This window comes from Oreochromis aureus, unplaced genomic scaffold, assembly GCF_013358895.1.
Source record: "Oreochromis aureus strain Israel breed Guangdong unplaced genomic scaffold, ZZ_aureus HiC_scaffold_54, whole genome shotgun sequence".
Taxonomy (NCBI): Eukaryota; Metazoa; Chordata; class Actinopteri; order Cichliformes; family Cichlidae; genus Oreochromis; species Oreochromis aureus.
Genome location: NW_024108952.1, coordinates 159,950 through 182,432, shown reverse-complemented (window position 1 = coordinate 182,432; position 22,483 = coordinate 159,950). Strand labels below are relative to the sequence as shown.

General features: G+C 42.0%; 1 protein-coding gene across 3 annotated transcripts in view; it reads right to left on the bottom strand.

Annotated features, from left to right (window-relative positions):
- si:ch211-267e7.3 (ADAMTS-like protein 2) overlaps positions 1-22,483 on the bottom strand; it is a 47,086-nt gene that overhangs the window by 5,633 nt on the left and 18,970 nt on the right. For all 3 annotated transcript variants that reach the window (XM_039607815.1, XM_039607814.1, XM_039607816.1), the window contains exons 8-15: positions 22,062-22,142; positions 19,708-19,883; positions 19,241-19,625; positions 8,233-8,494; positions 7,941-8,035; positions 4,315-4,441; positions 3,323-3,536; positions 2,966-3,121 (exon numbers count right to left, since the gene is read on the bottom strand). In XM_039607815.1, the coding sequence (XP_039463749.1) occupies positions 2,966-3,121; positions 3,323-3,536; positions 4,315-4,441; positions 7,941-8,035; positions 8,233-8,494; positions 19,241-19,625; positions 19,708-19,883; positions 22,062-22,142 (1,496 nt within the window). The remainder of the gene's footprint in view (positions 1-2,965; positions 3,122-3,322; positions 3,537-4,314; positions 4,442-7,940; positions 8,036-8,232; positions 8,495-19,240; positions 19,626-19,707; positions 19,884-22,061; positions 22,143-22,483) is intronic.

Genomic DNA, 22,483 nt, shown 5'->3' with positions numbered 1-22,483 from the left:
AGAGGAAGGCACTCACATCACTTAGTGATGACAACAACATTATCATCCTTCTGGCAGACAAGGGTAGGTGCACAGTATTGCTTAACCAGAAAGACTATCATGAGAAGATTTTGTCACTACTCAGTGATGAAAATACTTATGAGCCCCTGAAACGAGACCCAGGAAGTGGCTACAGGAAGAGGGTCATAGACTGTCTGAAGCAGTTAGAACAAGACAAGGCTATCGACCGGACCTCATACCACAGGCTGTACCCAGGGAGTCTACACCAAGTCTGTATGGTTTACTGAAAATACATAAGCAGGGTGCACCTTTAAGACCAATTGTCTGCATGATCAACTCGGTCACCTATAACATCTCCAAGTTTCTGGCTTCGATCCTCAACCCGCTGGTGGGCAGCTCTGAACACCACATTCAGAACACCCTGGATTTTGTTGAGAAGGTGAGAGATGTCATTATGGAGGCAGATGAAACCATGGTCTCGCATTTACGTTACATCTCTCTTCACTTGCATCCCAGTCACGGAAGCGTTGGAGGTAGTTCGTAAGAGATTACAGGATGACACCAACCTCAGCAACAGGACCACTCTCAGCATCGACCAAGTGTGTTTGCTTTTGAACTGTGTCTTCATTCCACCTACTTCACATACAAGGGTCAGTTCTACAGGCAGAAACATGGGTGTACCATGGGCTCCCAGTTTCACCCATCGTGGCCAATTTGTACATGGAAGAAGTGGAAAGAGGGCGTTGCTATCCTACCCTGGAACACCACCAAGCCATTGGTTCAGATATGTGGATGACACCTGGGTGAAAATCAAATCTCAGGACGTACTACATTTCACGGATCACATTAACTTGGTGGACCGACACATCAAATTCACCAGGAGGATATGAAAAGTGGCAGGTTAGCCTTCTTAGACTGTGAGATTTCCATCAGTAATGGGGACATCTAAAAGCTGACGTGTACCGTAAACCTACACATACGGATCAGTATCTAAGGTTTGACTCTCATCATCCACTGGAGCACAAACTGGGTGTCATCAGGACGCTACAACACAGAGCGAACACCATCCCCACTGACACAGCGGCCAGGGAGACAGAAGAACAGCACATCAAGAAGGCCCTGAGTAAATGTGGTTATCCCAGCTGGACTTTTGTCAAAGCTGGGAAGGCACCTAAAGAAAGCTCCAGCCGATCCAGGAGAGAAGGACAACCGCTGCCCAGGTGAAAACCTGTAGTGATCCCATATGTGTCAGGAGTATCGGAACAGTTGAGATGCATTTTTCTAAACACCGGGTCTCTGTGGCTTTTAAACCCCAAAATACGCTGCGCCAAAACTGGTCCACCCCAAGGATCGGGTCCCCGACACAAACAGAGTAACATAGTGTACGCTGTTAAGTGCAGGAGGATTGCCAGGATTTATACATCGGGAAACCAAACAACCTCTAGCGGCGTGTATGGCACAACACAGAAGAGCAACCTCATCAGGCCAGGACTCTGCAGTTTATTTACACCTACAGGCCAGTGGACACTCTTTCAACGATGAGGATGTACACATCCTGGACAGGGAAGAACACTGGTTTGAGCGCGGAGTCAAGGAGGCCATTTACGTGAAAAGGGAAAGACCATCTCTGAATCGAGGAGGGGGCCTAAGGGTACATCTTTCGCCATCTTACAATGCTTTGATTGCAGCCATTCCCCAACTCTCTGTGAATGGTACTCATGGCCATCGATCAGTGTTCTTTGATCAGTGGGTTTTGGTCAGTGATTGTTGATCAATGGTCATGGGAATTTGCATAATTATGATTAAGGAACTGACCTCACAGCCCATTGTTCCTTCAGTGGGCTGGTTTCAGTCATTATGCAAATGTACTGTTTATAAGGTTTGGGGAAACCTGCAGTCAGCTGAGACTGAAGAAGTCACTTGGATGAGTGACAAAACGTTTCTCCCACAAAACGCTACGTCCAGATGAACAGATTCAACTTTTGGAGATTAATCATTAGAGAAAAAATTACCAATAATCATCTCACAGATGTAATATTATCTACAGCTTCTTTCAGTACCATTGATATTCAGTTAGACTCTTTTTCCCCAATTGATCTTTCTGAGTTAACTTCAATAATTACTTCCTCCAAACCATCAACGTGTCTTTTAGACCCCATTCCTACAAAACTGCTCAAAGAAGTCCTGCCATTAATTAATTCTTCAATCTTAAATATGATCAACCTATCTCTAATAATCAGCTATGTACCACAGGCCTTATTAGGCCTGTGGTACATAGCTCACCCTATTAGAGCACTTCGCTCTCGCACTGCAGGCCTACTTGCTGTTCCTAGTGTATTTAAAAGTAGAATGGGAGGCAGAGCCTTCAGTTTTCAGGCCCCTCTTCTGTGGAACCAGCTTCCAGTTTGTATTCGGGAGACAGACACTATCTCTACTTTCAAGATTAGGCTTAAAACTTTCCTTTTTGCTAAAGCATATAGTTAGGGCTGGACCAGGTGACCCTGAATCCTCCATTAGTTATACTGCAATAGACGTAGGCTGCCGGGGATTCCCATGATGCATTGAGTTTTTCCTTTCCAGTCACCTTTCTCACTCACTATGTGTTAATAGACCTCTCTGCATTGAATCATATCTGTTTTTAATCTCTGTCTCTCTTCCACAGCATGTCTTTATCCTGTTTTCCTTCTCTCACCCCAACCGGTTGCAGCAGATGGCCCCTCCCCTCCCTGAGCCTGGTTCTGCCGGAGGTTTCTTCCTGTTAAAAGGGAGTTTTTCCTTCCCACTGTCGCCAAAGTGCTTGCTCATAGGGGGGTCATATGATTGTTGGGCTTTTCTCTGTATCTACTGTACAATATAAAGTGCCTTGAGGCGACTTTTGTTGTGATTTGGTGCTATATAAATAAAATTGAATTGAATTGAGTCACAGTCTCAGTGTGTGGTGGGTACAGTAAAGGGCTGAACTCACAGGTCCCCAATCAGAAACACTCCATCGTCTGTCACAAGGTTGGCCTTCACATTCCTGGCTCTCTATTGGCCGAGAGGAATCGTTACACTGTCTCCTTTCCATAGAGCAACGAACCTCTCGAGTGCGGATGCCCCAAGAGCCACAGTGTGCCGAGCACTGACACATGGAGAGAGAAACGGGAATAACAGCTGGTGTGATGAAGTATGACAATATTCATGTGTCTTCCTGACGGGAGACAAAAGCTCAAAAACGTGAATTGGTACATGTAACATGTAGGAACATGTAAGAAGTTTGCAATTAACCAACATTAAAAGAGAACTGGTTGTTATGAAAGTTAGACGGTGCTGTAACACACACCTCTGACCACTCTGACACCTCCCACTGGGGTCCGCAGCTTTGTCCGTGGCACACCTTCCTATTAGCTGGTTTGTGGAGATCATGTGACACACAGAGTGAATCGTAGACAGAGGAGTCGAACCCAGGAGACAGCATCTTCCAGCAACGCACGATACGATACTGCACGCCCTCACCACACGTCCGAGAGCATGCGCTCCAACCACTCGTCTCCCATCTGAGAACAAAGACACCGTGGAGTAGTTATCACAGGTATGTAAAACATCTCCACACATAACGTAACGAATCGTTCTCCTGGATTTGTGCTGGAATTCTGTTTAATTCCCTGGTGGGGCATCCATCCACAGTGGTGACCCCGTCTGATGCATTATGTAGATGGCTTTAGGTGTAACCAAAACTATGGCAGTAAATCAAAGCTATCACCAAATATTCACTCTTACAGTCCTGGAGTCATTTCCAAGGTTTCTTTTGCTTTGTCCGTCAAAAACATTCAAATATATGAATATGATAACATTTGTAATTAAAATATTTATAATATAGACAGTAAAACATGAGGTCTGACAAATCATCTCCAGATTATTTAGAATACAAAGGAATCCATAGACATTTAGCAGCCCATGCAGTTTTTAACAGTTTATTGATTGATTTATTTTACAAAAATCGCACATTTGGTTCCTCCCAGTGTGTACTCCAAGTCTCCAGGTGCTAAAAGTAGCATCTGACTTCAGAGTATGTCAGCATCATCTGAAATCAGGCATAGTGTTAGTTCAGCCGTGACATGGAGATCCATCCCTGCAGATCTTAGAGTCAGCCAGCATCAGTACTGTTCACCTGGGAAACGTGTGCTACTATCAAAGCTGCTTCTAACCCTGCTCCACCTCAGAGGTCCTGACTGAACATCATTGATTTCTCCAGTTAACCAGCATTTCCATTCACACATAAAACTGTGTTAAACGTGGTGTGGATTTTACAGTGAGTGTGAGGTGAAACAGTACCGTGGAGGACATTGCTTTCCAATGCAGAACTCTTGTGTGGGCTCCGGTCGGGTCAGAGAGTCACAATAACGGTCGTCAACTTCAGTGCCATCATACCGGACGCACAGGGCATATGTGCTGGTGATACCTGGGAACAAGGTACATGGACTGGTTCTCAGAACTTCTCTCCTCTGAGAATTATACAACTTGCCTCGTGCACCCATTCATTTATACTTTTTTCTATGGTTCTTCTGTGTAAGTGCTAATTATCTAACATTCACCCACATTCATGCAAGACCCTGCTCCACCTGCTGAGCTACAGCCACCCCACCACACAGTGCTCACAGAGATGAACATCCTCCTGGTCGCACTGACGAGACCAGAAAGTATTTTTGCACTTCTTGGATTCTTTGGAATAAAATTATTCTCCAAGGACAGTTTAGTCTTATTCATATCTTATATCCTATTCGGTTTTATTTACACAGCACCAAATCACAACAGCAGTCGCCTCAAGGCGCTTTATATTGTAAGGTAGACCCTAAAATAATACATACAGAGAGAAACCCAACAATCATATGACCCCCTATAAGCAAGCACTTTGGCAACAGTGGAAAGGAAAAACTCCCTTTTAACAGGAAGAAACCTCCAACAAGTAAGCCTGCAGTGTGAGAGCGAAGTGCTCTAATAGGGTGATATGGTACTACAAGGTCATTAAGATAAGATGGGGCCTGATTATTTAAGACCTCGTATGTGAGGAGCAGGATTTTGAATTCTGGATTTAACAGGAAGCCAATGATGGGAAGCCAATACAGGAGAAATCTGCTCTCTCTTTCTAGTCCCTGTCAGGACTCTTGCTGCAGCATTTTGGATCAGCTGAAGGCTTTTCAGCGAGTTTTTAGGACATCCTGATAATAATGAATTACAGTAGTCCAGCCTGGAAGTAATAAATGCATGAACTAGTTTTTCAGCATCACTCTGAGACAGGATATTTCTAATTTTAGAGATGTTGCGCAAATGGAAGAAAGCAGTCTTACATATTTGTTTAATATGTGCATTGAAGGACATGTCCTGGTCAAAAATGACTCCAAGGTTCCTCACAGCATTACTGGAGGCCAAGGTAATGCCATCCAGAGTAAGAATCTGCTTAGATACCATATTTCTAAGACTTTCAGGGCCGAGTACAATAACCTCAGTTTGATCTGAATTAAGAAGCAGAAAGTTAGCGGCCATCCAGGTCTTTATGTCTTTAAGACATTCCTGCAGTTTAACTAATTGGTTTGTGTTATTCATGTCCAGATGGCTTTCAGAGCCATTTTTAGATTGCTCTGGTAGTTCTGTGCTGCTCTCCTGCTCTGTGCATTGTATGATTTCACCACAAACTGCAACACTACAAAAAGCAAACATCAGCTCTTCTTTCAAGCTCACCTACATGTAAACAGGTCGATCACGTTTATGAAGGCTGCGTCTCAGTTTGCAGCAGTCTCCCAGCACAAAGCCAGAGCATCACTGTGAGCCAATTTTAACATCACATTGTACTCACCATCCTGAGTGGAGCTGTGACTGACACGATTATGCGGCAACACTGAAAATGCAGGTGTTTTGACCCCCCGTCAGGAAGATGACGAAGTGTTAAACACAATGAAACTTTTCCACTGCAACTGTTGTTGACAAATACACTTCTTCAGTATGGATTATTAAACAAGGAGTGTTAGTCAAAATTACATTTTTAGTTACAAAGTACAGGGTGGGCCATTTATATGGATACACCGTAATAACATGGGAATGGTTGGTGATATTAAAGTCCTGTTTGTGGCACATTAGTATATGTGAGGGGGCAAACTCCTCAAGATGGGTGGTGACCATGGTGGCCATTTAGAAGTCGGCCATCTTGGATACAACTTTTGTTTTTTCAATAGGAAGAGGGTCATGTGACACATCAAACTTATTGGTAATGTCACAAGAAAAACAATGGTGTGCTTGGTTTCAACGTAACTTTATTCTTTCATGAGTTATTTACAAGTTTCTGACCACTTATAAAATGTGTTCAATGTGCTGCCCATTGTGTTGGATTGTCAATGCAACCCTCTTCTCCCACTCTTCACACACTGATAGCAACAACACCGCAGGAGAAATGCCAGCACAGGCATCCAGTATCCGTAGTTTCAGGTGCTGCACATCTCGTATCTTCACACCATAGACAATTGCCTTCAGATGACCCCAAAGATAAAAGTCTAAGGGGTCAGATCGAGACCTTGGGGCCATTCAACTGGCCCACGACAACCAATCCACTTTCCAGGAAACTGTTCATCTAGAATGCTCGGACCTGGCACCCATAATGTGGTGGTGCACCATCCTGCTGGAAAAACTCAGGGAATGTGCCAGCTTCAGTGCATAAAGAGGGAAACACATCATCATGTAGCAATTTCAAATATCCAGTGGCCTTGAGGTTTCCATTGATGAAGAATGGACCCACTATCATTGTACCCCATATACCACACCAAACCATCACTTTTGTTGGTCCAACAGTCTTGGAGGGATCCATCCAATGTGGGTTAGTGTCAGACCAATAGCGGTGGTTTTGTTTGTTAACTTCACCATTCATATAAAAGTTTGCCTCATCACTGAACAAAATCTTCTGCGTGAACTGAGGGTCCTGATCCAATTTTTGTTCTGCCCATTCTGCAAATTCTGTGCACCGATCTGGGTCATCCTCGTTGAGATGCTGCAGTAGCTGGAGTTTGTAAGGGTGCCATTTGTGAGTAGCTAATATCCGCCGAAGGGATGTTTGACTAATGCCACTCTCCAGTGACATGTGGCGAGTGCTACGCTGTGGGCTCTTGCTGAATGAAGCTAGGACAGCCACTGATGTTTCTTCATTAGTGACAGTTTTCTTGCGTCCACATTTTGGCAAATCCAACACTGAACCAGTTTCACGAAACTTAGCAAGCAGTTTGCTAACTGTAGCATGGGAGATGGGTGGTCTCGTAGGGTGTCTTGCATTGAAATCTGCTGCAATGACCCGGTTACTGCGTTCACCAGATATCAACACGATTTTGATCCGCTCCTCACATGTTAACCTCTTCGACATGTCAATGGCTGTGAACCAAGAGAAACTTGTAAATAACTCATGAAAGAATAAAGTTACGTTGAAACCAAGCACACCATTGTTTTTCTTGTGACATTACCAATAAGTTTGATGTGTCACATGGCCCTCTTCCTATTGAAAAAACAAAAGTTGTATCCAAGATGGCCGACTTCTAAATGGCCACCATGGTCACCACCCATTTTGAGGAGTTTGCCCCCTCACATATACTAATGTGCCACAAATAGGACTTTAATATCACCAACCATTCCCATGTTATTACGGTGTATCCATATAAATGGCCCACCCTGTAAATCTACAACATAACACAGTTTGTCCAGTGTCAGAGCAGTACTGTAACATCACATCAACAAGTCTAGAACTTACATCAGGAGTTCATTTCAGCAGCTTCTCAGGGATCGCGAGTACACTATGATCACCTCCAGTGAAATGTAGAACAATCAGTTTTACACTGTGCTTGAATCTGTCCTGACTTCCAGCAGCAGCCAATCACACAAATATCTGGTTTGGCTCTAACAGTATCAGGTGACAGCTTTGTGTTTACCTGTTGTACAGGTGGAACTGCATGGAGCATAAGCAGACACCTTCCAGCTATACATGTCTCCCAGACTAATATGTGGCTCCACATCAAAGTTGTTGCTAGAAGGAAGCAGAGACACAGAGTCACAATGACTTCACTAAACCTGAGGATCACATGTAAAAGCCCAGACCAGTCTGCACACATCTAAACCAGTGTGGTGATGAGATGAAGGACTGTATGTGAAGCAGCTCTTATTATGATTAGAGTACAAATGCAAATTAGTAAGCTCTGAGGATCATTATATGCTTCATCGTACCTCTCCGTGTTGGCTGCCTGGACCTCTGACACCGGCTGCAGCTCTACCAGGATGGCGGTGTGAGGACCACTGACTGTTTCTGAGGCCACAGAGTCCATGACTGTGACAATGTCCCTGTGCATTTGTGAGCTTGTGTCTGTGTCTGCAGCAGCAACTGACCGCTGCTCAGTTGGTGTGTGTGTGGCTGAGTGTGTGTTTGACTGCGTTTCCTCCAGCAGCAGGTAGGGAGCATCTTCTGCTGCAGGATGAACCCTCTGATCACCTGTGAATGGGCAACAAATGAATGCAAGGTTATGCAACTGTTTGTGTGTTTACATTAACCCAAGAAATACTTGAGAGAGATTGTTAAAATTTGTAAAATAAAAATAAAAATAAAATAAAATTGTTAAAAGTCTTGCCCAAGGATATTTGGCAAGCAGACTGGAGGAGCCAGGGATCAAACCACCAACCTTCCGGTGAGTAGGTCACCCGCTCTACCAGGTGTAGCTAAGTGAACAACTGTGTTGTTTTACGCAACGTCCCAACTTCACTGGAACTGTGGTTGTAGTATATTGGCCCAACACTCATGTGTAAGTCCAATGAGCTTTTGTGTGACCACAGTTCTCTTTGAAGTTTAAGCAGCGGCCTCAGGAGAAGTTCTCCAGGTTCCTTTATTGGCAGTAGAAGCACATCTGTTCGGGATCATTGTCTGAAAAATGAAGCTGCTACCAATCACACACTAGTATTGCACAGCTGATCAACATCGGACTGTATTATTCTGCGTTCACACGCTGAATTGTCTAAAGTATTCACTCACCCATCCAGCTGTTCCAGTCCAGGCCCAGCAGTATTTGGACTCAGGCACCTGGGCATGCACATGCTTTTACACACATTTGTGAAAGAATGGGTCGCTCAGGGAATTCCAGTGTGGTAACATGATAGGATCCCACCCACGCACTAAGTCCAGTAGGAAATATTCTACAGTCCCCTGTTAGAACTCTATGATAACAACGTGGAAGTGCTTGGGAACAACAGCAACTTAGCCACAAAGTGGTAGGCTAATCATAGAGCAGGGGTCAGCATATTTTTTATTATTTATTAGTCCTTTATTTATCCAGGTAAAAAATCTCATTGAGATTACAAATCTCATTTCCAAGACAGACCTGGCATCATCAACAAAAGTCAAAAATACATGTATCACATAAGAACATGTGAAAAATATACAATAACAGATCATTAAGAGTGACATTAAAAACAATCACACTGAGTAAACAGTGTTGTTCTCTCGTTCCTTTAAGATGGACTTAAACTCCCCCAAGGTAACCAGTTCTGATAATTTCAGTTCCTTCTGCAGATTATTCCAGGAAGCAGGGGCAGCGTATTTAAAAGCCTTTTTCGCTCGATATAACGCGATGTCAGCAAATTTTTCTGCACAAGATAAGTAAATATAGTTTTTTTTCCCCGAGCGCAGAGCTGCTGGAGCTTGTTTCCCTACAGAGCACTTTATAGGCGAACCCACTTTATCAGCGGCTGATGTCCAATCACCGGCACACAGTTTTGAAATCTCACCTGAGTTTTAGCTCTCAGTGGTTAAACACTGGAGATTAAACTGACTTTTAAAATGTTTTTATACAAAGAGGAAAGAGAAGGCGCATTTCCACCGAGAGGAGCAGAGTTTGCAGCATGTTCATCATGAAGACTGCAACCTGTACAGAAATATTACATCATCAGTTTTTTAATAGTTATTCAACTGTATTCTAAGCACCAGCTGTCTGTTAGAATTTTTAGAGTTTACTTAACTAAAAATAAACGAGGTTAACATATAATTTGTGTGATTTTTTTTTCTTCGGTTTTTTGTTTCGGTCATGTTATGTTTAACTGTCAAAGGCTTGTTAGAAACTATGTAACACATCACGCAGACTTCTGGATGTTAGAAGAAAACTAATACTAATACTGAGACTAAAGGCAAGAAGGTGTCCTTTAAAACTAAAAAAGTTAATAGGACCCCCCTACTTATATCATAGTTTATGATATAGCACGTGTATTTCAGTAATAGCCTACTTATCTCAGTGTAGTGGTGAACAGTCACACAGCTCAGTGGGCGTTATCTGTGATACTCCTTAACTATAATTTATCCCAGTTAAATTCAGTTAACCATTCAGACAGTTCTTTTGCAACGACAAACATAAACACTCATGTCGCCGGTAGGTTTCCGCAGTGCCAGCTGTTTAAATTACAGCTCCTATGCAGTAACCATGGTAACCACGGACTCTAAGCGGCTGGATCAACGCAGGTTAGACAACAATTTTACATATATGATCTTAAAACAGGACACAGCCACTATACGTCCTGGCCTCATATCATATGTGTACGTAGACTGAGTCTAAGTTTGACGTTTGTTTTTTTATATCTAATCTTCGCTCTCAAACATTTAAACAGCAGCGAGTCTGCAGCTGAGGGAATACAAACTCAAATTGTCGGAACAGGTTTGATTGTTTCTTGCGTGTATTAATTTGGTGATTTATTAAATGTATAAATGTTATTCTAATCTGCTGCTGAGTGTCTTTCGCTGATGAAAATGCAGATAACACAGATCACGAACACCTGTTCAACCAATCACTTTCATTCCACTTTGATCTGCGACAATCTGACGCGTTCATCTCTGTTACAGTGTTGCGTTAGACTGCTATATTTTTGTGTTCTTTATATTGTAGATTTTCACGTCTCTGGAATAGTTGGCAGTAATAAGGATGATTTTTTTGTAAAATCAGATATGACCCGTGAATTATTCATAGATGACCGTTAGATTAGTTTGATGCTGCCGACATTTTCAGCTGTGAAACTCTGGGTTAACTCAGAGAGCTGAAGATATCGTGGATATGCTGACCTCGCTCCGTGGTGTACAGGGCCGTTTACCCTCATGATTAATATTCACAATAAAAATATTAGCCGAACATCATGAAGTCTGTATGTGTTTCATGGACGATCTGATATCCTCGTGTTGGTGTTGTTCCCTCGTCATCATAAATAATGTTGTTCCAGGCTCAACATTGCAAGTGATGAATCACCTTCTCCTGACGTCATCCGCGACCTCGAAAAAAAACAAACGCCTTGAAAAAATCTACTTCGCTTGCTAGAAGAGAAACCGCCTCTGTAAGGACAATATGTATAATGCTTACCATTTATTACAGCAAAGTATCCTGAAATGCAAAGAATTCAAGTTCCTGGATTGGCGGACAGAAGCGGTTTCTCTTCTCGCAAGTGAAGTAGATTTTTTTTAAGGCGGTATTTTTCAAAGGCACAAAAGGGGGACGTCACAACAATGTGATTGGTCACTTGCAATGTTGAACCTGGAACAACATTTATTATGATGATGTGGGAACAACACCGACACGAGGATATCAGATCATCCGTGTTTCATATAGTGACGAACAACCTTTGTACAGTTAAACCTAGCAGTTACTACATGACAGAAACACCAACGTTATTTCTTTTATGCGTTTATACCCAGGTCACGCTGATTATTGAACAAAAACCCAAAGATCAGATGTTAATTGGATTTATTTGCTCTCTCTCCTCTTTAAACATGTTTTTAATGTTAGTTGTAATTCAGAATTGGCGACTGGAACAGGTATGGACACATACGAACATCAGGAAATAAAAACCCGATAAATATAACCTCAGTAAATGAAGTCAGTGTACTGCGGGGTTATGGCAGCTGAGTACCGGGACCTGCATTTTGTCGGCGGTAATAACAGCTCAATTGCTTCCGAGGCGAGTGGGTCTATCCCACGCTTTGCCGTGAGACTGGGCTGGGCAGACATCTCCGAAATCATCAAAGCACTTTTGCAAAGAGGCTCCATCTTGACAAACCGACCAGATATCTGAAGATTAAACTACTACATTCTCGGCTAAAAAAAATATTAAAACGGTATTTGGTGACACACAAACAGGGTTTTTCAAAGGTCAGTTCTGTTAGGTTTCAACATGCCGGTTGTTGTGTGCTAAAAACAATGGCCACCAGGCTAAACCAATGGTTTTGACTCTATCAGCGTTAACCTCGCCCCTCGCCCATAATATCCTATTAGAGCGATTAGAACATGCTGTAGGTATTACAGGTACTGCACTGCAGTGGTTTGTATCATATCTATCTAATAGACTCCAAATCGTACATGTAAATGGAGAGTCCTCTTCAGACACTAAGGTCAATTATGGTGTTCCACAGGGTTCAGTGCTAGACCAATTCTATTTACATTATACATGCTTCCTTTAGGCAGCATCATTAGAAGACATAGCATACATTTTCACTGCTATGCAGATGACACGCAGCTCTATCTATCCATGAAGCCAGGTAACACACACCAATTAGTTAAACTGCAGGAATGTCTTAAAGACATAAAGACCTGGATGGCCGCTAACTTTCTGCTTCTTAATTCAGATAAAACTGAGGTTATTGTACTCGGCCCTGAAAACCTTAGAAATATGGTATCTAAGCAGATTCTTACTCTGGATGGCATTACCTTGGCCTCCAGTAACACTGTGAGAAACCTTGAGTCATTTTTGACCAGGACATGTCCTTCAACGCACATATTAAACAAATATGTAAGACTGCTTTCTTCCATTTGCGCAACATCTCTAAAATTAGAAATATCCTGTCTCAGAGTGATGCTGAAAAACTAGTTCATGCATTCATCACTTCCAGGCTGGACTACTGTAATTCTTTATTATCAGGATGTCCTAAAACTCGCTGAAAAGCCTTCAGCTAATCCAAAATGCTGCAGCAAGAGTACTGACAGGGACTAGAAAGAGAGCATATTTCTCCTGTTTTGGCTTCCTTCATTGGCTTCCTGTTAAATCCAGAATTGAATTCAAAATCCTGCTCCTCACATACAAGGTCTTAAATAATCAGGCCCCATCTTATCTTAATGACCTTGTAGTACCATATCACCCTATTACAGCACTTCGCTCTTGCACTGCAGGCCTACTTGTTGTTCCTAGAGTATTTAAAAGTAGAATGGGAGGCAGAGCCTTTAGTTTTCAGGCCCCTCTTCTGTGGAACCAACTTCCAGTTTGGATTCAGGAGACAGACACTATCTCTACTTTCAAGATTAGGCTTAAAACTTTCCTTTTGCTAAAGCATATAGTTAGGGCTGGACCAGGTGACCCTGAATCCTCCCTTAGTTATGCTGCAATAGACGTGAGGCTGCCGATTCCCATGATGCATTGAGTTTTTCCTTCCAGTCACCTTTCTCACTCACTATGTGCTAATAGACCTCTCTGCATCGAATCATATCTGTTATTAATCTCTGTCTCTCTTCCACAGCATGTCTTTCATCCTGTTTTCCTTCTTTCACCCCAACCGGTCGCAGCAGATGGCCGCCTCCTCCCTGAGCCTGGTTCTGCCGGAGGTTTCTTCCTGTTAAAAGGGAGTTTTCCTTCCCACTGTCGCCAAAGTGCTTGCTCATAGGGGGTCATATGATTGTTGGGTTTTTCTCTGTATTCATTATTGTGCTATCTACTGTACAATATAAAGCGCCTTGAGGCGACTTTTGCGCTATATAAATAAAATTGAATTGAATTGAGTTCAATGGGTGAGGTTGACAGATAAAATAAATTCATGGTGAGACCTGAAGGAGTCAACTGTGCCAAAATGAATTAATTCAATACACCATGAAATAATTATTTAAATGTGGCAATAATTAATTAAAATGTGAAATAATTAATTAAATGTGTCAATAATTAATTAATTAAATGTGTCAAAAATATTTATTTAATTAATTATTTCCCATTTTAATTAATTATTTCCAATTGTAATTAATTATTGCCACATTTAATTAATTATTTCATGGTGTATTTAATTAATTCATTATGGCAGTCCTGGCGTTCCAAAATGCTGAGGAATATCGTGCACGGGGGTCGCCAGCTTTCTTTACAGACATCCAACCTTCATGTGGCCTCCAGCTTGGCTCAAGAACAGTCTGTAGACAGATTCCTGAAATGGGTTTCCATGCCGGAGCAGCTGCACCCAGCCTTACATCACCGATGGCAAACCGTTGGATGTAGTGTTGTAAAGCATGCCAACACCTGACTCTAGAGCAGTGGACACGTGTTCTCCAGAATGACAAAGTATGCTTCTTCGCCTGGCAATCGGACAGATGAATCTGGGTTTTGGTTGCCAAAAAAAAGGGGGGATTGTGTGTGGGTGTGGGTGTCATCCCCTTTGTTCCTGCGTATCAATATCCTACCTCACAAATGCACTTTGGGAATAATGGTCAAAAGTTCCAGTAAACACAGTTTGAACCTTGCAGAAAGCCTTCCAAGAAAAGCTGTTATAGCTGCAAAGGGTGGGCAAATACCATGAAACCCTATGGATTGACAATGAGATGTTACTCAAGTTCATATGTGTGTGAAGACAGATGAAGAAACACTTTGGCAATATTGTGCAATGCCAACATCTGTGCCAAGATCCAGTGGCTGCAGTGGATGGAGCCCCAAACTGTGTTTTTACAGATGGCTGTAGACACCGTGGGGCCTCTCTCCTCACCTGCTGTCTATATATTAATGACAATTTAAAACTGCCAGTAACAATTTGCCTAAAGACACAACTTGCCAAGTTTTCGGTCATGTGGAAACACATCCTGGGATTATCCCTCGAGAAAGGTGGCTTTTTATGCTTTAACGATGAATAATTCAGAGTTATATGGTCTAAAAAACAAACAACATTCTTTTGACATTCCTCCGGGTACAGGAACTAGACTGAAAATGAGTGAAACAGAAGCTAAAGTCCAAAGAAAAATCCCAAAAACCCTTCAGAAAACCTGGAAAATCACTTTACAAATTTTTAAAAAGTCTGGAAGCAAAATATTACAAAAAACATAAATTTGCACTTAAAGCACCTCATGGTCATTACACCATTAGGATCTGCTTTCTCCTCACAGCTCGGAGGAGGCTGGTGGAAGTTGCATTTCACTGGAGGCTGATAGAGCCATTGCACAGTCATAGTATAAATTTAAAACAAAAAAAAAAAAAGAATGCTTGGACACTGCTACCATGATAGACAGGTTTTTTTGACAGGGCTCCCACACAAACGCAAAGCAGAGGTTGAAGCATCGCCAAATTGGGGTGGCTGTACCTCAGGCGGTAGAGCAGGTCATCCACTGATTGGAAGGTTGGTGGTTCGATTCCTGGCTTCCCCGTAGTCTGCAAGATACTAACCCCATGTTGCTCTCCGATGCATCAATCGGAGTGTGAATGTGTATGAATGTTAGATAGGCACTAACAGCTTGGAAAAAGTGCTTAGTTGTATAAAGCACTTTGAGTGCTCAGATAGAGTAGAAAAGCGCTATATAAGAACCAGTCCATTTACCAAATATGCTTCCAAGCCAAAGACTAGAACATATGATGAAGCATATCTTGCACCTGCACAACAGCTGTCGTTCCAAGGCAGGTCTCCCCTAGGGCTGGGCCATATTATACCGTTCACGGTAATACCGGTATAATGTCAGGCAACAATAAGAAAATGAAATATCGCGATAGAATATGGGTAATACGCGGTGCCTTTGTTTTCATACGCACATGGCCGAAAAAGCACGGCGGCAACGGAGAATAAGAAGGGGGAAAGCGGATCGTTGAGTGAAATGGATGAACCAGAATTGGTTTGTAAAAATGGTGCAACTTCAGTGATGTGGAACTGGTTTGGCGTTTGTCCGTCAAATACACAACAAAGCACATTTTTTTTGTAGAACACGCAAGCGGGCCGTCGTCATTGCCGTATTTGTCGGACTAAGGCGCTCGTAAATCTGGGACTGATCTGGGTCCAAAACTTCATCCGCTTCAGGTCCCAAAGTCAAACGAACACTGCAGCATCACTGAGAGCTAAAAACTGTCTATATTCTTTCATCTTTAATAAAACGATCAGCATTGCTGCTTTACCAGGTGTAACTATGAAGTTTAACACCCAGGCATCCATGAAAAGAGAATTTATTACATTTAACGGAGTTAGAAGTTAGCAGGAAGTTAGCGGAAGTTAGCTTGCTAGTTACCTAAGCATGATATAGCATATTCTGACTGAGAGATTTCTGAAAAATTCAAACATACAGCTCTGCTATCACTTCCAACATAAATGAAGACAGAAAACTAAACAGCAGTGAGGTTTGTAGGGTTACTGAAGTTGGGCTAGCTGGTATATAATGATGTGCTACGTGATCGCTAGCGACACAGCTATGTTAGCGTAACATAAACAGTGAAGCTGGAGGAATCAACGCTAACTTTTTTCCACTCGATAAAAGTTAACGTGAGGGTTCCTGATGGTTAGGGACAAATGCAATCGCATGGCAGGATGCTGTAAACGGACCAAACTTCAGTCAGGAGAACAACTGAGATAATCCATCCACAATACGAGGTTAGTCATTAATATACTCCAACAACATGGGAATAGAGCAGCTGTGATAGAACACAGCATTAATGAATCAATGGTACAGAAGTGGAGGAAGCAAGAAGAATGAGTTGAATAAAGTTTGATTTATCTGACTGCTTTGTTTCGCTTAATGTGCCTTATAATCCTGTGCACCTTATGGTCCGAAAAATACGTGTTTGACTTTTTTATTTGGCACACTGCAGTTTAATGTTGCAAAGCACCTCTTTTTAACTTCAGTGGATATTATACATGGTTATGCTCAGGATATATCAGCCGATTTCTACTGGAAATGCCTTTTGGTTAAACTTTCAGCAAGGAATTTGCATTTGAACTGTAAAATTTTTATATAGCTTTAATGCACATCAAAAACAGCTGCTTGTTTAAGTGAAAATAAATGGATGGTTTTTTTTGCGCTAGTAAAGTTGTGGAGTTGTATTTTGTCTCGCATCAATTATATCGTCAGTTATATCGTTATCGCAAATTTTCAAATATATATCATGATAAATATTTTTGGCCATATTGCCTTGCTCTAGTCTCCCCAACAGGATTACTTTCCCTGCGTCGGGAGCACACGCTGGGCTCTCCAAATCACAGACAAACAGTATCACACATTCTTGATTTTTAGTTCACAAACACTTCTTATAACAACTAACTACTCCTGAAACTTTTGAGGTTTTAGCTCTTTATACGGTAAAGTTACAGGAGGATAACAATAATTATCAGGCAAGATGTCCTTCGTTTGTTCAAATAATCCCGTCTGATACCATGTGACAACAATAAATATATAATTTTCTGTTGTAACCCTCAAACTGAATGGTAATGTAACAACACTCATTTTTCACTTTTTCACAAAACTAAAACATCACTACTTCCATGTCTAATGTCTGTAATGGAGGCGGAATAACTGGATCTTCGCTCCGTGCCCAGCGAATGCTCGCCACGCAGGGGGAACACATTTTGTCGGTGATACCGACCTTGGTACAACACTGATCCTGCCACAGTTTGTTCCCCCCAGTTCAAATCACGGCCAAAAATATCCCACAGCTGTTTATGTTTTTAAACCCATTCTGCACAAAGAGGCATTTTTTGAAAAATGTATTGAGAGCAGTGTTGAATATTATTACACAGGAAAAACCTAAAACACAACAACAGAAAAAACTATACGTAAAATAATTAAAGATGATTGCTTTTCTGTTTTTTAAAAGAGGTAGTGGTTTATTTAATTGCAACCTGTAACCTTTTATTTGTTTAACCCTTTAAAACCGGTCGGAGCGGGCACGCTCCGTTTTGCGTAACTATTTTTAAATCCCTGTAGAACTGCAACCACGTAAGCTAGAGCAATAATTTTTTTACATATGAAACCGGAGAAGGTGTACTTACATCTTATGCCATCAGCTTGTCCTAGGTCACGGTTTTCTTCCACATATAGCTTTGCAAAAACTGCATAAAAAGCGCTTGCAGCAACAAAAACATAATATTCCAGAAACACGTTTTGCCGATCCGATCAGCTGTTCATAACACTTCCTACGTTGGAATAGACGTCAGCGCAAACTTTCGCATGTCTGCCATTACCTGCCCGAAACCGAAGTGACGCTCATTTTCAGCGTAAATGTAGTTTTTTTTTTACTATCAGGGCCTCAGAGCCTATACTGGTGTTTTTTAAAAGTTATCTTTGACTTTATGACTTTCTGTGTCGTTTTGGGATGCTTAGAACTCGAATTGCACTGCTGAAATAGTTTATTTTGATGCATGTGCTGCTTTTTTTGCAAATTTGCACTATAATATTTATTTTCGTTTTTCCTGCAGTATATAAAAATTGGTGTATTTCAAAAGTAAAACTATGAAGACACTTCAAATAAATTTCCTGTGGTGGGAAACTAGTTTGTGCAACTTTTTTGTATTTACAGTTTTGAGGATAAGCCTCTTAAATTTCTCTAACTAGAAATATATGTAAAAAAAACAAAAAACGATTTTCAATTTTTTGTAGTTTATTGCACTTTTTGCAATTTATGTAATTACTATGCACTTAATGCATACATATTATTAAAATTTGGGCTATAATGGTTGTATTGATGTATATCAACTTGAAATGCTCCCAAAATTGGCACTACAGCATGTAAAAATATAATATAAGCTCTGGCGGACTTGGTTCTATGGTAGGTCTTAAAGGGTTAATTGTTTACAGACGCTTTGAGGTGTGGAATAAACTGCAGTGGAGTTTATGGGTGTGTGTGGGGGGGGGGGGTTCTTGTAAGACAAAGGTGGGCTAGCAAAAAAAGTTTGGGAACCACTGCCCCTACTGTAAAATTACAAGGAAGATGTCTGAAGAAAACATTTGGGAAAAGACTGGATTTGTCTTTTCTACCTGGGAATGTGAGCATTAGCATGTTGTCATCTTCAGTCGATTGCTCATTAACTGATTTGGAAGAGCTTTCTTAATTACCAGAGAAAAGAAAGACAGTGACAGAAATCATGTGGTTAGAAAACTCCAATCACACAGAAGATTAAATGATCACTAAAGCTGTTATTGTCTCCTGATTAAACCTCTGGCACGACTCAGTCAGTCGAACATCTTTTATAATACAAGTATGATGAATAAAAGATTTCACTTACTGTAGCCAGATGGTGCTGGAGGTCCCTGTTCCTCCACATCATTGTGACTAAACACACGAGTGATGACATCAGCTGGTCTGTAGACCATAATGTCCACTGGTGCTGGTGGTGGGCTGGCGGTCTGGATCTCCCATACCACTTCCTCCTCCTCCTCCTCTTCTTCTTCCTGCAGCTGGACATCTGGGTGGTCATGAACATCGTGATGGACAGATGCTGACCCTCTGCTGTGGTTCATTGAGATACTCCGATCCCCTCTGACATCCACGTTTACGTCATTATAGGTGAAGTTAAGATTGGAGTGGTGTGAAGCGGCGGTGGCTCGAGATTTGAGTGGGATGGTATACTCGTAGGTGATGTGGGGGAGTTTCCCATTCAAGTTGTAGTACTGAAACGACACGCAGCCTTGTTACAGTCAAACTAATAAACACAAACACATATGTGTGTGTGTGTGTGTGTTCCTGTACTACCATAACATTAAGACCCTGCAGAGTGGGTCCCTGGGCAATGATGTACTCCAACCCATCAGACAACACGATGCTTGGACGTCGGTACTTGAACACTGTTCCTGCCACGTGGAAATTCTGAGGATTGTCAAACACCGTGTTCCCATTGAAGAAGAAATATCCTGCTTCATCTGACAAAGCTAGAAAGAAGGTAAAATGTCAGGTACTGGTACTGAACATGTACCAAAACAGGACAGTGTTCTCCTACACGCTGTCCCCGAGACAAGGGGCCAAATCTACAGCTAGTTGAAGCACTGAGCAAAGGTTGTGCTGGCGCAACAACAATAAACAGCACCACACTGGCACACAATATCACTCAGACTGTCTACTAGTTCATGCATTTATTACTTCCAGGCTGGACTACTGCAATTCATTATTATCAGGATGTCCTAAAAACTCCCTGAAAAGCCTTCAGCTGATCCAAAATGCTGCAGCAAGAGTCCTGACAGGGACTAGAAAGAGAGAGCAGATTTCTCCTGTTTTGGCTTCCCTTCATTGGCTTCCTGTTAAATCCAGAATTCAAAATCTTGCTCCTCACATACAAGGTCTTAAATAATCAGGCCTCATCTTATCTTAATGACCTTGTAGTACCATATCACCCTATTAGAGCACTTCGCTCGCTCTGCAGGCTTACTTGTTGTTCCTAGAGTATTTAAAAAAGTAGAATGGGAGGCAGAGCCTTCAGTTTTCAGGCCCCTCTTCTGTGGAACCAGCTTCCAGTTTGGATTCAGGAGACAGACACTATCTCTACTTTCAAGATTAGGCTTCAAATTTTCCTTTTTGCTAAAGCATATAGTTAGGGCTGGACCAGGTGACCCTGAATCCTCCCTTAGTTATGCTGCAATAGACGTAGGCTGCTGGGGATTCCCATGATGCACTGAGTTTTTCCTTTCCAGTCACCTTTCTCACTCACTATGTGTTAACAGACCTCTCTGCATCGAATCATATCTGTTTTTAATCTCTGTCTCTCTTCCACAGCATGTCTTTATCCTGTTTTCCTTCTCTCACCCCAACCGGTCGCAGCAGATGGCCCCGCCCCTCCCTGAGCCTGGTTCTGCCGGAGGTTTCTTCCTGTTAAAAGGGAGTTTTTCCTTCCCACTGTCACCAAAGTGCTTGCTCATAGGGGGGTCATATGATTGTTGGGTTTTTCTCTGTATCTATTATTGTGCTATCTACTGTACAATATAAAGCGCCTTGAGGCGACTGTTGTTGTGATTTGGCGCTATATAAATAAAATTGAATTGAATTGAATTACATTCCCATCTAGGCCATGGTAGCCTAAGGGTTTGAGGAGATGGGACTTGTTTGTTAGTTCTTGAAGAGCGCTCATCTGAAACGCATGTTCATTTCTAAAAGCTGATGGAGCTCCCTGACCTCCCACATTTATCTCACCTCTACTTTCAAAGTGACAACTGTGCTCTACTGAGAGACGCTCATGAGACAACCGAGCACTATTTTATTATCAGGCGCTTAAAGATTCAAGTCACATATCTGTGGACTTCACTGCACACGGAGCAGTGAATTCATAATTCAAAGCATATATGAGACACATGGAAACAGGAAGTACTTGTGATTGGCTGCTGATGAGGAGATGCCATGTCCTGTGTGAGAAAACTCCGCCTACTCTGCAGTTATTACCAGATATGTTTTATTTCCATGCTGATGTCAGATTTAACTGACACAGTAAAGTTCCAGCTGGGATGTTGGTGATGAACACATGACAAACTGATGGGACGTCCCATCAGTTGGTAGGACTGAAGACGCCTTTCAGATGAGACGTGAATGACTTTAGGAACCTAAGAAAGTCCAGCTGGCTTCACATATTTGCATTTAAGACACATATAGGTGGCTCAGATCTGCAGGTTCTCCCTCAAATACCCCGAGACAGGAGGCAAATTCACAGAACCCAAAAAAGACGGTCCTGGTGTCAAACTGGACTTTTTTTTAACTTAAAACAAGTGAAAATGTCTTAGCTGGAGACTAAAACTCTCATCGCCACTGAAATATGATGACATTTGCTTCCTGTGCAGGTTTGGGATCTGTAGTGAAATTACAAAATGAACAGCTGAGTGTTGGAAGCCATGTAGAATGCACCTCTGCGTTTTAAATCACACCTCACTGCAACACAGATTCATCATTTTCTAACACAGCAGTACCCAGAGTTCAGCTACTAATTCTGATCTCTTCCTTTAGAAAGTTACTTAGAAGTTGGATTAGTTAGCTTACTGTAATACACTAATCATATATATGCATATATTTAATGATATTGAACCATGATCCCTGATGATATTGACCTTAAAGAAGCTGTATGTTCTCACCCAGGATGTTCTCCGTCTTGTGTCTCTCTATGATCTGAATGTCTGAAGCTCCAGCTGGGATGTTGGTGATAAACACATAACCTGATGACAAATACAAAGTCGTCACTACACTGCAACACAATTGTGCGCTAAATGAAAAGAAAAACACTCCGAGAGTTTATCAGCAGGAACACATTTCTGTGAATACGAGGACTCAGTCTGGTGAGGACAGATCTCTGTGGGAGGCTAACCCATCTAAGTATGTTTTTAATACACTGGTACTGCATCACACGCTTCCCAGGTGGGATTACACGATGGGTCAAAGTCTGCCTCCAACATCTTTGAAACATGGCTGTAGACAGTTGGACTCCTGATTTGATCCAGTCAGTTTGGATTCATCACTCCATAAGACTTAGGTTGCCTGTGATTTCCAGTCCAGCTCT